We start from the raw sequence: 13,312 nt of genomic DNA, 5'->3' as shown, positions 1-13,312 counted from the left end.
CCTCGGCGCTCCTCCCAAGTTGCCCCCGACTCCCCTGGGGCCGGGGATGCCTCCAGGGTGATTGGCAGCTCTTTGTTTCAGCCCCCCCCCCCCCGTCCTGCCGCCCCCCCCTGCAACTCCCCCTTCCAGTCCCTCCGCCCCCCTCTCCGGCTCTCCCCGCCTAGCCTTTCCCCTCCCAGCCGCCTGCCTGCCAGGGGTGGTGAGCCGGCCGAGCGGCATGGAGGCGCAGGGACTGCGAGGGGCCCTGGCTCTTCTCCTCCTTGGCACCTTGGCCTCTGCCAGTCAGAACCTGCAGGGTAAGCCGGTCTCCTCCCAGAAGACCCCGCTCTGCGTCCCCGCCCTAGCCCCGTCCACTTAGTAGCAGGGAGCATGTAGAGACGAGGGGGGCGCTGGCTAAAACTGAACTGGCCGAAGAGGGGTTGAAGTGATGGAAAGCCGGGAGTGGGGCGTAGGAGATGGCGGGATAGGGGTGGCCGGCTGCCTAGCTAGGCTGGAGTTTACGTGAGCATCCATTGGCAGCCTGTATCTCGGAGAGCAGCTGGCGGGTGGTGCGTGTGGGCCTCTGACTTCTGGCCGTCCGGGGATCCCATGATGGGGGTTGGGGGACACACACATCTAGAGGTCTACTCTTGGGGAGCTCTGGGGCTTTGCCGGGCCTCTGTGTGTGGGGCGGGGTGGGGGGGGGTGGCTGGAGCCGATGACACAGACACAGATTCTTGACTGGCTGGCTGGAAGGGAAACCACAGATTGGCCCAGACACAGGCGGCTGCAGAGCTGGGTCCTGCATTCCCAGGAGTGAGAGGCGGTGGGAGGGCTGGAGTCAGCGGCGTCTGCTGCTCCTCCCCGGAGCGCATGGGTTAAGCCCCCAGAACGGGAGGAGGAACTGGAGGGTGTGTGAGGCGCCAAGCCCAGTCCCCAGGATCCCGTTCCCGGGTCTGCGCTGCGGGCACCTGGTGACTCTAAGCTCTGGGCGCAGCACCGTGACTCGCTGGCGCCACCTGCCGGGCGCCCTTCGGGTGCGCGGGAGCCGCTGGTGACTTTCGGCGTCCCTGGGAGGCTGTCTGGGGTCGGGTGGGGGTGGGCATGCCCCGGCTGCCTTGTCCACTGACAGTGGCGAAGCCTGAGTTTTCGGGTGTGGCACTCAGACCGCCTGGTGGTTTGGCGCGGGAGGATAAGGGCTGCACCCTCACGCAAGCGCGTGCGCGCGCGCGCACAGACACTGGCCTTTCTCTGCCTGGCAGTAATTGACCTGCTGACCGTGGGGGAGTCCCGGCAGATGGTCGCTGTGGTCGAGAAGATCCGGACCGCCCTGCTCACTGCCAGCGACATCTACCTCCTGTCCACCTTCCGCTTGCCCCCAAAGCAGGGTGGTGTCCTCTTTGGCCTCTACTCCCGCCAAGATAACACCCGCTGGTTGGAGGCCTCTGTCGTGGGCAAGATCAACAAAGGTAGAACAGGACTGAGGACGCTTGCTTTGCGTGCTCCCCGATACCGGTTTCATCCCAGCCATGCATAGGGTCCCTGCCAGGAGTCACCCCTGAGCACAGAATAAGCCCTGAGCACTGTTGGTTCAAAATAACCAAAATTAAATTTATGTGGTCAGAGAAATAGTATAGAAAGTCAGGCATGTGCCTTGCATGCAGCCACATAGGCTCTGGCCCTGGTTCAAATCCCTGAGCAGTACCAGGGATCACTCCTGAATACAGAACCAGGAATAGCCCCTGAGCAGGTATGGTCCAACCCCACCCCAAACAGATAAAAATGGTTCAAAATATTTTTTAAAAGATGATTGGTAGGCACTGCCTTTCTGCATTGGAGATTCCCCCACCTGCCCTCCTCCCAGTGCCCCCTTGCTCCCTTAATGCATCCTGGCTTCCACTGGCTATGCCCAGGCACCAGATACTGGTGCTTAGGAGGCCCTGGGCATCCACTTCATGGGGTGAGGTGAGTTTGTGGGACTGGGAACTGTGTGTGGCTGGGAGGCATATGTCTGCTGTGTGTGGCTGAGAGGCCCCTGGGACAGTAGAGTGAGCACAGAGCCCACTGCTGCCCTGCGGGAGAGAGGGATCAGACACTTGACCCTGTCTCTGAGCCCTTGGGCGACAGACATGTATGGCGCAACTGTGCCTTCCTCGAGTGCTGAGTGAGGAGGGGTTATGTGCACCCAGGAGGGCTGCCCCGGGGCAGAGCTGGGCCCTGCCCTTCGCCTCCTCTCTTCCCCACAGTGCTGGTGCGGTACCAACGGGAGGATGGCAAGACGCATGCTGTGAACCTGCAGCAAGCGGGCCTGGCCGACGGGCGCACGCACACCGCCCTCCTGCGCCTCCGAGGCCCGGCCCGACCCAGCCCGGCCCTGCAGCTCTATGTGGACTGCAAGCTGGGTGACCAGCACTCTGGCCTGCCGGCGCTGGCCCCCATCCCCCCAGCGGAGGTGGGAGGGCTGGAGATGAGGACAGGCCAGAAGGCCTACCTGAGGATGCAGGTGAGCAGGACAGGAAACTCACCACCTCCACCAGGTCAGTGTGGGCCTCAGCGGGGGAGCTGGCGGGTCTTCCCTCCTCTGCCCCTGTGCCGCCAGGGCTTCGTGGAGTCCATGAAGATGATCCTGGGTGGCTCCATGGCCCGGGTCGGGGCCCTGAGTGAGTGTCCGTTCCAGGGAGACGAGTCCATCCACAGTGCAGGTAACGGGGACAGTGCTGCTGACCAACACCAGTACCCCAGGTCTCCATGCCATGTTGGTGTCCCTCCTCTCACCCCATCCCCTTCTCACCTCCTCTGACTGTGAACCCCAAATTATTCAGCCACCCCAAGAGGCATCCCAAACTGTTTTGTATGCCAGGCGCCCAGATCACTGGAAGAGATCAGGAAAAGGCCTTCAAGTGGCCGTGGGAGGGTCAGCTTCAGTCTCTAATATGAGGGTCTGGGTGGGGGGGGCGCGGAGAGATAGTACGGGGGTAGGGCATTTGCTTTGCACACGGCCAACCCAGGTTCAATCCCCAGCTTCTCATATGGTCCTCCAGCACCACCAGGAGTAATTCCTGAGTGCAGAGCCAGGAGTAACCCCTGAGCATTGCTGGGTTTGACCCAAAAAGCCAAATATATATATATATATATATATATGAGGGACTCGAGTCTTTCTTGCCCCCATTGCCAGCAGCCACCTCACTTCTGAGCACTGACTTCTCTCTGAGGCTCTCACTTAATAAAATGCTGCCTCTCCCAGGATTTTCTTTTCTTTCTTTCTTTCTTTCTTTTTTTTCTTGCTTTCTTTCGTCGGGGGATGGGCCACACACAGTGGTGCTGCAGTTGGCTTTCAGCTCTGTGCTTGGGGCCATGAAGTGTTGGGGATCAAGTGGGGTCAGCCATGAGCACAGCAATTGCCCTACCCGCTGTCCTAGCTCCCTAGCTGTCTCCCAGGGTTTTCCAAGAAAGAGTTCTTGAAGTATTAGCTTGTGGGAAAGGACTGGAACAATAATGCAGCGGGGAGGGCATTTGCCTTGCACATGGCCAACCCTGGCTGGATATCCGGCATCCTACATAGTCCTCCACCCCCCCCCCCCCCCCCCCCCCGTGCACTGGCTGGAGTAATTCCTGAGTGCAGAGCTAAGGGTAACCCCTGAGCATCACTGCATGTGACCCCGAAACAAAAACAAACAAAAAAACTTGGATAGGAGGAAAAAGTGAGGGGCTTGACCCTGCTTGGGTCACCTCACACTTGGGTCCCGTCTGCCACCACTGTGCCTGCGAGCCTGGAAGATTTATTCGGGGTTTTTGTATTTTTGCTTGTTTTGGGGTAACCCAGCAGTGCTTGGGCTGAGTCCTGGCTCTGAACTCAAAGGTCCTTCCTTGTGGGGCTCATGGAACTGTATGAGGTGCTAGGGATTGAAGCTCAGCTGGTTGCTTGGAAGGCAAGAGCCCAACCACTGTCCTATGGCTCCAGCTCTCCCATTTCTTTCTCTCCTGGAGATAAAACCCAGGGGTTCGCTAATGCCAGGCCACTATTCTCCGCTGCACCACCTCCTGTGACTGGGTTCTAAGATGTGACTCCCAAAGTTTTCCTCAGCCCCTGGAGAAAGCTGGTGGCCCCTGCTTGCCACCTCCATCCACTTCCATCCAGTACTGTCTGTCCCCAAGCCCCAGCCCCTGGTATCTGTCCCTTCTCCTCCTCACCCCATTGCTCCATGCATCTTCTCCTCTGTTTTCTTCCCAGTGACCAATGCACTGCACTCCATCCTCGGTGAGTAGGCTTGGAGGGGCTGGAAGAGTGAGGTGTGGGGAGGGTGCCCTGGGTTTAGCCAAGAACTGGGTAGGGGGTAAATGTAGGCTGAGGGGCTAGGGTGACAGGACAGCCAAGAGGGCACTGGCCATGCACGTGGCTGATCTGGGCTTGATCCGTAGGACCCCCATACAATCCCTGAGTCCACCAGGAGTGATCCCCGAGTGCATGCCAGGAGTAAGGCCCCACTGGTGTGCTCCCCAAACGAACAAGATTTGGGTGGTAGTGCTAGGAGCTAACACCTTATCCCCAGAGAGACATGGCCTCTGCCCTGGCCCTGAACCTCTTCATCCCCGGGGCCTGACAGGGGAGCAGAGCAAGGCGCTGGTCACCCAGCTCACCCTCTTCAACCAGATCCTGGGCGAGTTGCGAGACGACATCCGAGAACAGGTCTGAGAGGGCTGGAGGCAGGGTGGTGGCAGCGCTGGTACGGGAGGCCCAGGCTGGGCTCGCTGGTGCCCAGAGCCAACCCGGCCGTACATATGCCTGCAGGTGAAGGAAATGTCCCTGATCCGCAACACCATCATGGAGTGCCAGGTGTGCGGTGAGTGGCAGAGGGGACGGGTGGGTGCCAGGTGGCATCGCTGTGCCCGCCCCCAGCCCACCCCCCTGGGCTCAGCCTCTCACCCTTGTGTGGCTCTGACTGGGCCTGCCCCGCAGGCTTCCACGAGCAGCGTTCCCACTGCAGCCCCAACCCCTGCTTCCGCGGTGTGGACTGCATGGAGGTGTATGAGTACCCCGGCTTCCGCTGTGGGCCCTGCCCCCCGGGCCTGCAGGGCAACGGCACCCACTGCTTGGACATCAATGAGGTGGGGCACCCGGAATGCGGGGCCCAAAGGTGGGAGAGGGGCCAGGGAAGGGCTGAGGATGTGGCGGGACCCTGAGAGGCAGCTGGGCCGGGAGTGAGACTCAGAGCACTGCGTGGAGCAAGAGGCTGCACACAGCCAGGGTTCTAGCACATTCTTCCGGTCTGGTTGCAGTGCGCACTGGCGGACCCCTGCTTCCCAGGCTCCAGATGCATCAACACTGCACCTGGCTTCCACTGCGAGGCCTGTCCGCCGGGCTACAAGGGCACACGTGTGTCCGGCGTGGGCGCTGATTACGCCCGGGCCAGCAAACAGGTCAGGCTGGACAGAGAGTGTGGCCAGAGCTCGTGGGTCTCCCAGGACTCGGGAGCTTCTGGGCTGCCTTGGGGGCTAAGGGGGAACTGAGAGGTGACTCCCCAGCCCCCCACCTGGGAGCAATCACCCGGGGAAGGCCATGCTCTGGGGCCCAGGCTGCGTGCTGGCGACCACAGGCTCAGCCCTGCCAGTGCCCCATCCTGTGTGTAAGGCCACAGGCCAGGTGCCACCAAAGCCTGCCTCTCAGGTCTGCAACGACATCGATGAGTGCAACGACGGCAACAACGGCGGCTGCGACCCCAACTCTGTCTGCACCAACACCGTGGTGAGCCTGCAGGGGGCGCAGCCCACTCCTCGGCGCCTGCTCCCCCGCCTTCCAGTGTACTGCACACGTGGGCCTGGTTGGAAATTCTGTTGGTTATTGGACCACCTCAAGCAGTGCCCTGAGTATTGGGCAGCGTGTGTTCCAGGAATGAAGCCCGGGACTCTTGTGGGAAGCCTGCTTGCTGGGGCTCTGGGCAGGCTCGCCAGCCCCTGTTCTGGACCTCTGGTTCTGTTCTTGCTAGCTGTGACTTTCTGCAAGTTTAGCTTTTATTCTGCAGGGAGGGGGAGGGAGTACAACCCAATGGAGCCACTCCTGGCAGGGAGCAGCAGGAATCACTCCTGGTGGGGTTTGGGACATTTTATGGGCCCGGGGGATCAAACTCAGGCCAGCTACATGCAAGGCAAGTGCCTTCTCCTCTGTCCTGTCTCCTGGCATTCAGCTATCTTGGCTTTGGGGCTCCACTGGCAGTGCTCAGGGGGCCTTACAGTGCTGGGGATCCAACTTGGGGCTCCTGCATGCAGAATCATCTCTCCTGACCAGCTTCCCTTTTCCAGACCTCAGTGTCTGCCTCCAAAAACAAGGGCTGTTTTCCGCCTCGAAAGTTTGTCTGGAGGACTGCTAGGTGGTCACAGATCCCATTTATCCAGGAGGCCTAGACTTGGTGTGGGGGGGCTCGCACCCGTGGGTGGGCCAGTGCCAAGCATGGGGCAGGCTGCCCCTGAGTCCTGATGCATTGCTTCCTGCCCTTAGGGCTCCTTCAAATGCGGCCCCTGTCGCTCAGGCTTCCTGGGCAACCAGAGCCAGGGCTGCTCCCCGGCCCGGACCTGCCACAGCCCCGCGCACAGCCCCTGCCATGTGCACGCACACTGCCTCTTCGAGCGGAATGGGGCCGTGTCCTGTGCGGTGAGCCCAGGGACGGTGCCTGGGAAAGGGAGGGCATGGGGCTGGGGCCTCTTGGGGAAGGGCAAGCCTGTGCCTAGGATCTGGCTGGGCAGAGGCCTCAGGAGGCAGCAGCGCTGCTCACCCACCCCTACCCTTGGCTGCTCACCCAGTGCAACGTAGGCTGGGCCGGGAACGGGAACGTGTGTGGGCCCGACACGGACATCGACGGCTACCCCGACCAGGCGCTGCCTTGCATGGACAACAACAAACACTGCAAACAGGTGCAGCCACAGGCTGGGGAGCGGGGAGGGCGGGGCATGTGTGCGTGTGTGTGTGTGTGTGTGTGTGTGCAAGTGCTGAGACTCACTGTCCTCCAACACTGTGCCCTGGGCCCACAGGACAACTGCCTGCTGACACCCAACTCTGGGCAGGAAGATGCGGATAACGACGGGGTGGGGGACCAGTGTGATGACGACGCTGATGGGGACGGAATCAAGAATGTGGAGGTGGCCCCAGATGTCCAGCCCCTTCCTGCTCCCTCTTCTCTGTGCCTCAGACCCCAAATCTTTCCCCTCTCGCCCCTGGCAGTGCTCCTAGAAGGGCCCCAACTGGTGCCCAGGCATAGAGGGGCTCTACAGAGGTTGTCAAAGTGGCACGTGCCCATGAGGGGGTCCTGGAGGGGGGCAAAGGGCTCCTTGGCCCGCAGGAGGCCTGACTGCCTGTCCCATTCCAGGACAACTGCCGTCTGTTCCCCAACAAGGACCAGCAAAATTCGGACACAGACTCATTTGGAGATGCCTGTGACAACTGTCCCAATGTCCCCAACAATGATCAGAGGGACACAGATGGCAACGGGGAAGGCGATGCCTGTGATAACGACGTGGATGGGGACGGTGAGGGCCAGGAGGGCTGGGGAGTGGGAAGACCGCCTGGTGGAAATGCACCCGGCAGGCACCATACCTGCGGCAGGTAATAGGGGTGGGGCCTGGGGTCCTCCCCAGCTGTCCTCAGGAGCTGCGAGAGGAAGAGCTTGCACCCAACTCCGACTGTGACATGTCCTATGACCCCTTCCAGGTATCCCCAATGGACTGGACAATTGCCCTCGTGTCCCCAACCCCCTTCAGACAGACAGGGATGAAGATGGGGTAGGGGACGCATGTGACAGCTGCCCTGAGGTGGGCAACCCAACCCAGGTACTGCCAGAGGAAGGTTCTCCTCCTCACTTGCTGTGGAGGATTGGGGACTGAGGAGGGGCGGGCACACCGGGCAGTACTGGTGGGAGGTACTCTGGATGCAGTGTTTGGGGACCAAACCCAGGGCTCTCACACATGCTCCAGCCCTTTGAGCATCTCCAAGGCTCCATGCAGCTCTGAGGGGTCAGAGAAACAGCACAGTGGGGAGGGCAGTTGGCCTTGCATGCCTCTGGCCCAGGTTGTATCCCTGGCACCACATACGGTCCCCTAAGCCCAGCCAGGAGAGATCCCTGAGAATAGCCGGCTGTGGACCCCAAACCCAACCCAACCCAAGAGGGTAAGGAGGGCTGCTCTCTCAGACAGATGCAGACAGTGACCTGGTGGGGGACGTCTGCGACACCAATGAGGACAGGTAGGTGGCCGGGAGACGCTGCTCTGGCTTCTTGGTGTCTTCTCAGTGCCTGCTCTAACCTCTCCCGGGGGCAGCACCCACTGGGCGGGCACCTCCCGGCTGCTCCAGGGTCTGTGGGGACCAACTGTGCAGGACAGAGGCAGCCTTAGCGCCTGTTTGGTGTCTTCCTCGCAGCGATGGGGACGGACACCAGGACACCAAGGACAACTGTCCCCAGGTGCCCAACAGCTCCCAGCTGGACTCAGACAATGACGGACTTGGCGACGAGTGTGATGGTGATGACGACAATGATGGCATTCCGGACTACGTCCCTCCTGGCCCTGATAACTGTCGCCTGGTCCCTAATCCCAACCAGAAGGACTCGGATGGTAAGACCAGGGCCCCCGAGGGGGACAGACAAGCATGGGATCCCTGAGAGGGGGATGAAGTGTCGACAGTGAGGCCTGGGAGGGGAGCTCTGGCTGGTGGAAACAGCAGGGGACCTCCCTCTAAGCCTCTGGCTCTGCCCACTCAGGCAATGGCGTTGGCGACGTGTGTGAGGATGACTTTGACAATGACGCGATGGCGGACCCCCTGGACGTGTGCCCCGAGAGCGCAGAGGTCACACTTACAGATTTCCGGGCCTATCAGACTGTCGTCTTGGATCCCGAGGGGGATGCTCAGATCGACCCCAATTGGGTGGTGCTAAACCAGGTACCAGGCAGTGGGCTGGGGGCGGCATCGGCTCGGGCTCCCGAGAGGCCCAGAAGGGCAGGCCCCAGACCAGGCCTGCTATGCCGCCTCCCCGCAGGGTATGGAGATTGTGCAGACCATGAACAGTGACCCTGGCCTGGCAGTCGGTATGTAAGGGACCCAAATGGAGTGCCGTTCCCCTGGGCCAAGGGTCAGGTCCACCTCCCGCCCCCTCTCACACTGGCTTGGTGGCCCTTGGCCTCCCCTCTGTGGCATCCAGGCTACACGGCCTTCAACGGCGTGGACTTTGAAGGCACCTTCCATGTGAACACGGTCACCGATGATGACTACGCGGGCTTTCTCTTCAGCTACCAAGACAGCGGCCGCTTCTATGTGGTCATGTGGAAGCAGACGGAGCAGACCTACTGGCAGGCCACTCCCTTCCGAGCCGTCGCCCAGCCCGGCCTGCAGCTCAAGGTCCCAATGCTGCCCAGATGCCCCAGTGAAGGCCCTTCCCCACCCCTGCTCCCCGCTCCTAATTCCACCCCACTGCCTGCTTGGGGACCCTCTCATGCAGTCAGCCGGCCTGAGGCTGGTGCCCCGGGCTCCAGAATATTCTCCTGGCCTCCCTGGTTTTCATCACTATCTGTGCTTACCAACCACCCATGGCTCTGCTGGGGTCCAGTGGTTGATTCATGGCCTTTACCAATGCTCCCAGGCAGTGACTTCAGTGTCCGGCCCAGGGGAGCACCTCCGGAATGCCCTATGGCATACTGGCCACACCCCTGACCAGGTCCGACTGCTGTGGACTGACCCACGAAATGTGGGCTGGCGTGACAAGACCTCCTACCGTTGGCAGCTGCTGCACCGGCCTCAAGTTGGCTACATCCGGTGAGGGCAGGAACCCCAGTTCCAGTACTTTTTTTCCCTGTAGCTGGGCCTCACTATGCCCTTGTTTTGTTTCTCAGTGTCGGGGGCCTGGCCCCTCTCCATATCCCCTCCCAGGGAGATCCCAGCAGTACTGGACTAGCCCCTAGCACCCTAGAAATGCTTGAGGTGCCAGCCATTCATCCTACTCTATGCCCCTCTCCCCGTGGGCCCCCAAGGGCACATGGGAGTCTCAACCCCAGGCCAGCCTGCACACAAGCCCAAGGAATCTGGCCCCTTGCCTGGTTCAGCCCAGAACCTGCCTCAACATCAGAGTCTGACCTGGACAGGGTCATCGCTCTTGGAAGAACCAGCCCAGCTTCTAGGACAGGCCTTTTGTCCAGGGCTTTGCCTCTCCTAGTGGTGGGGGAAGGAGGGGATGTGGCCAAGAGTCCAGAGTCCAGGACTTAAAGGGCTTGGTTCCCCTTTAAGGTGCCTGGGGCTGCAGGGCGCCAAGACAGGGGATAAGGGGGGGTGGACTCGAGCCTGGGAAGCGGGTGACTTCACCCCCCAGCCCATTGTGCTCCTCGCCATGGCAACCCAATCCTCGCTTGGAATGTGGCTGGTGCTTTGAGATGCAAAGGGGGCCGGACAAAGAGCAAGGGGCCTCAGGCCTGAGAAAAGCACCCCCTTCCTCTCCTCCCCCCCATCCCATGCTCTCTCTGGCCCTGGTGAGTTCAAGGGGGGTTGGGAGGAGCGGGGGCCTGAGCAGTGTGGCTCAGTCCCACTGGCACCGCAGCACCAATGGACACCCCTATCCCGGACAGGGTGAAGCTCTATGAGGGTCCCCAGCTAGTGGCAGATTCTGGGGTGATCATTGACACATCCATGAGAGGGGGGCGTCTTGGAGTATTCTGCTTCTCTCAAGAAAACATCATTTGGTCCAATCTGCAATATCGCTGCAATGGTGAGGTCCCAACACCCCGCCTGACCCCCTGTGCCCTGGGGGAATAGCACACCCCACCTGAACACTATTTGCTCCTCTCCCTCCCCCACCTAGACACGGTGCCTGAGGACTTTGAGCCATTCCGGAGGCAGCTGCTCCAGGGAAGAGTGTGACCAGTGGCCAGTCGCCTGTCTGATTCAGAATTCAGATTTTAGACCCTTTGGCCTTTGGGTCCATCCTGGAGAGCCCTGGAGTCTCATCTACAGCCCCTCAGCCAAAACACAGACGACCCAGCTCTGGCACCAGCCAGTAGTTCAGCCCCCAAGGGTGGTGACCCTAATGCACCAATGGGAACTTTTTCAGGGGTACTTCTCAGGCACTAACCCCAGGAAGAAAATAACAGCACATCGTCATAAAGTTTTCAGTGGTTTTCTAAGCCAACGCAATTGCTTATTTTTAGGGCTTGCCCTCAGGACGACGTGGGGAGCAGGGAGGTACCCGGCTGGTAGGATGGAAGTTAGAGCTGAATGTGGGGGCACGGGGGAAAAAATGTTGGTGGGGATTGGGTGAAGGATGAGGGAGTTAGGTGTTAAGAGCGGGTGCTGGTGGGAGAATGGTCAGAGTCCCCCACACTACCATCCCCCGCCCCCGCCCTACTTACTTTCAGTGGCAGCGGCGACTCTCCAGTCTAAGATCAGCAGGACCAAGTGCCAGGAGGGCTGCCCCGCTCGGGCGAGGGGGAGGCCGGGGGGCCGGAGGGGCCGGAGGCCGGGACGAGTGCAATATTGGCGGGGGAAAGAACAACACTGCACCGCGTCCCGTCCCTCCCGCCCGCCCGGGGCCCGGGATCCCGCTCGCCACCACTGGAAGCCAGAACAGTCTCCAGAATCTGGGGGAGAGTGGGGTCCGCTTTAGAGGCTAGAGAGACTGGGCGTCCGGAAGAGAGTGGAGGGGGTCCTTAAGTGGGCGCGGGGAGGAGGGAAGCCCGCGGGATCCCGGAAGGCGCTTTCAGACGCGCGGGGCGCGCGCGGCAGCTCTTTAAATACCGGCCCTGCGCGGCGCGGAGCCGTCGCCAAGGCGACGCGTGTCCCGGCAACCGAAATGAATGGCCGTTGCCCGGCAACGCCCGGGGGAAGTTTCGGAGCCGCCCACCTAGATCCCTAGAGCCCGCAGGCCGAGGGGCTTCCCCGCCTCCCAGGGCCCTGGCGCCCCACCGCGCTGACGTCACGGGCACCCCTTCCCCAGGCTGGCGCCGGCGCCAAGTCGGAGGGAGAGACGGAAGGACGTGGGGTCCCCGGTTCCAGCCCGGCGCCCCGAAGTGTTGGCGAAGTTGCCGTCTGCGCCGGGGCGGAGGATGGCTTCTGAGCCGCGTCTAATTGCTTCCCTCGGCCACGCGCTCACTCCACACGGGACCGTATTCCGACCCCACGGAGTCCCTGGGCCCAGGCGCCGCTACGGCCCCCAAATACCCGCCAGAATACTGCCTGGACCCCACCCCCACCCCACCCCAGGTCACGAGCTCCCGCTTGGAGCTGTACATCCTCGCCACGTGCCTACCCCCCTCACCCACACGCACACACCTCTCAGCTCCCCAGAGGAAAGGCGTGCGCCCCCCACCCCCAAACACCTTTCCCTGGCCTCGGAAATTCGGAGCCGCCCGCGGCGTCCGCCCCATCCCCCCGCATTCCGATGTCCTTTCTCACAGTCCGCTGCCCCTTCCACATACCTCCGACCTCGCCCACTTCACTCACTTCCTCCAGTTGCTGCCCCGCGCGCCCCGGAGCCCCCTCCGAGCGCCCCGTCCTGCCCCGACGGCCCGCGCGCGGCAACCCGCCCTTTCCCTGCCGAGTCGCGGCGTTTCCCAGCGCGCGCGCCGCACCCCGCACTCTCGGGGGTCGCCGCTCCGGCAGCCCCAGTCCCGGGGGGCCACTAGGGGGCGAGCGCGGGCCGCCTCGGGAGGGCGGCGGGCCGGGGCCGCAGAGACCCCCGCGGACCTGGCTGTCCTGCCGGGCCCTGTCCTTCCTCCTGGGCAGCGCGCCGAGGAAGGGGCGTGTGGGTTTCGGCGAGATGCATCCGTGCAGCCCGGCGGGGAGCGGCGCGGGGCGCGGCTATTCCGGGAAGTGGTGGGGGAGGGGTCCCCAAGCAGCACCCCACCTTGCTGCTCTATTCCCGAGCCGGCCTTCCGGGGGACCCAGTGAGAATGCGCAGGTGACGGGGGACTCCCCAGCCTCCGCCCAGGACCTTGACCTGGGACTGCCTATTGTCTTACCTTAATTTAACCAAATCTAGGGCCTCTGGACCCGGTTCCCAGACTACTCGCCCACCCACCTCACCAGCATCTGGAGCCAGGGAGTGTTTGGCAAATGGGGGTGGCCAGTCGGAGAACAAATAACTTGTCAGAGGGTGTGTGAGTGGGACCCAAGTTCTCCTTACCCAAGGGACAGGCGATGGCAGGGAGGGAGGAGGTAGAGGGAGGGGGCCGCCGCGGGAGAGGCGGGGTTTCGTCACCTGTCACCTGCTCTGGCTGAGCGGCGGGCGGGCGGGGGACCGGTATAAAGCAGCAGGCGCCTGTGCAGGCCACCTCCCCGCAGCGCCCGCCCAAGTCTTTGGGGCCCCTC

The 13,312-nt window shown here is 62.1% G+C and overlaps 1 protein-coding gene across 1 annotated transcript; it reads left to right on the top strand.

Moving 5' to 3' along the window:
* The first annotated feature begins 134 nt into the window (after nucleotides 1-134).
* Nucleotides 135-11,124, top strand: THBS3 (thrombospondin 3). Its single transcript, XM_056123778.1, has 23 exons — nucleotides 135-296; nucleotides 1,242-1,448; nucleotides 2,226-2,482; nucleotides 2,579-2,681; nucleotides 4,211-4,237; nucleotides 4,584-4,666; nucleotides 4,769-4,820; nucleotides 4,937-5,085; nucleotides 5,257-5,397; nucleotides 5,645-5,722; nucleotides 6,473-6,625; nucleotides 6,775-6,885; nucleotides 7,003-7,110; nucleotides 7,338-7,497; nucleotides 7,679-7,797; nucleotides 8,157-8,209; nucleotides 8,384-8,577; nucleotides 8,724-8,902; nucleotides 9,000-9,048; nucleotides 9,162-9,358; nucleotides 9,600-9,772; nucleotides 10,576-10,715; nucleotides 10,809-11,124. Exons 1-23 carry the CDS (start codon nucleotides 218-220, stop codon nucleotides 10,865-10,867), a joined length of 2,871 nt encoding a protein of 956 aa, XP_055979753.1. The 5' UTR covers nucleotides 135-217; the 3' UTR covers nucleotides 10,868-11,124.
* The last annotated feature ends 2,188 nt before the right edge of the window (nucleotides 11,125-13,312 follow it).

The sequence above is a fragment of the Sorex fumeus genome, unplaced genomic scaffold, assembly GCF_029834395.1.
Source record: "Sorex fumeus unplaced genomic scaffold, SorFum_2.1 ptg000047l, whole genome shotgun sequence".
Taxonomy (NCBI): domain Eukaryota; kingdom Metazoa; phylum Chordata; class Mammalia; order Eulipotyphla; family Soricidae; genus Sorex; species Sorex fumeus.
The sequence above is the reverse complement of the archived record's forward strand: the minus strand, read 5'-3'. Positions and strand labels throughout refer to the sequence as shown.

Excerpts from the sequence above, each read along its gene's own strand:
- THBS3 (XM_056123778.1), top strand. The coding sequence starts at position 218 with ATGGAGGCGCAGGGACTGCGAGGGGCCCTGGCTCTTCTCCTCCTTGGC. Across the intron at positions 4,238-4,583 it reads TGCACTGCACTCCATCCTCG|GGGAGCAGAGCAAGGCGCTG; the intron begins GTGAGTAGGCTT and ends GGGGCCTGACAG. Across the intron at positions 4,667-4,768 it reads GAGACGACATCCGAGAACAG|GTGAAGGAAATGTCCCTGAT; the intron begins GTCTGAGAGGGC and ends ATATGCCTGCAG.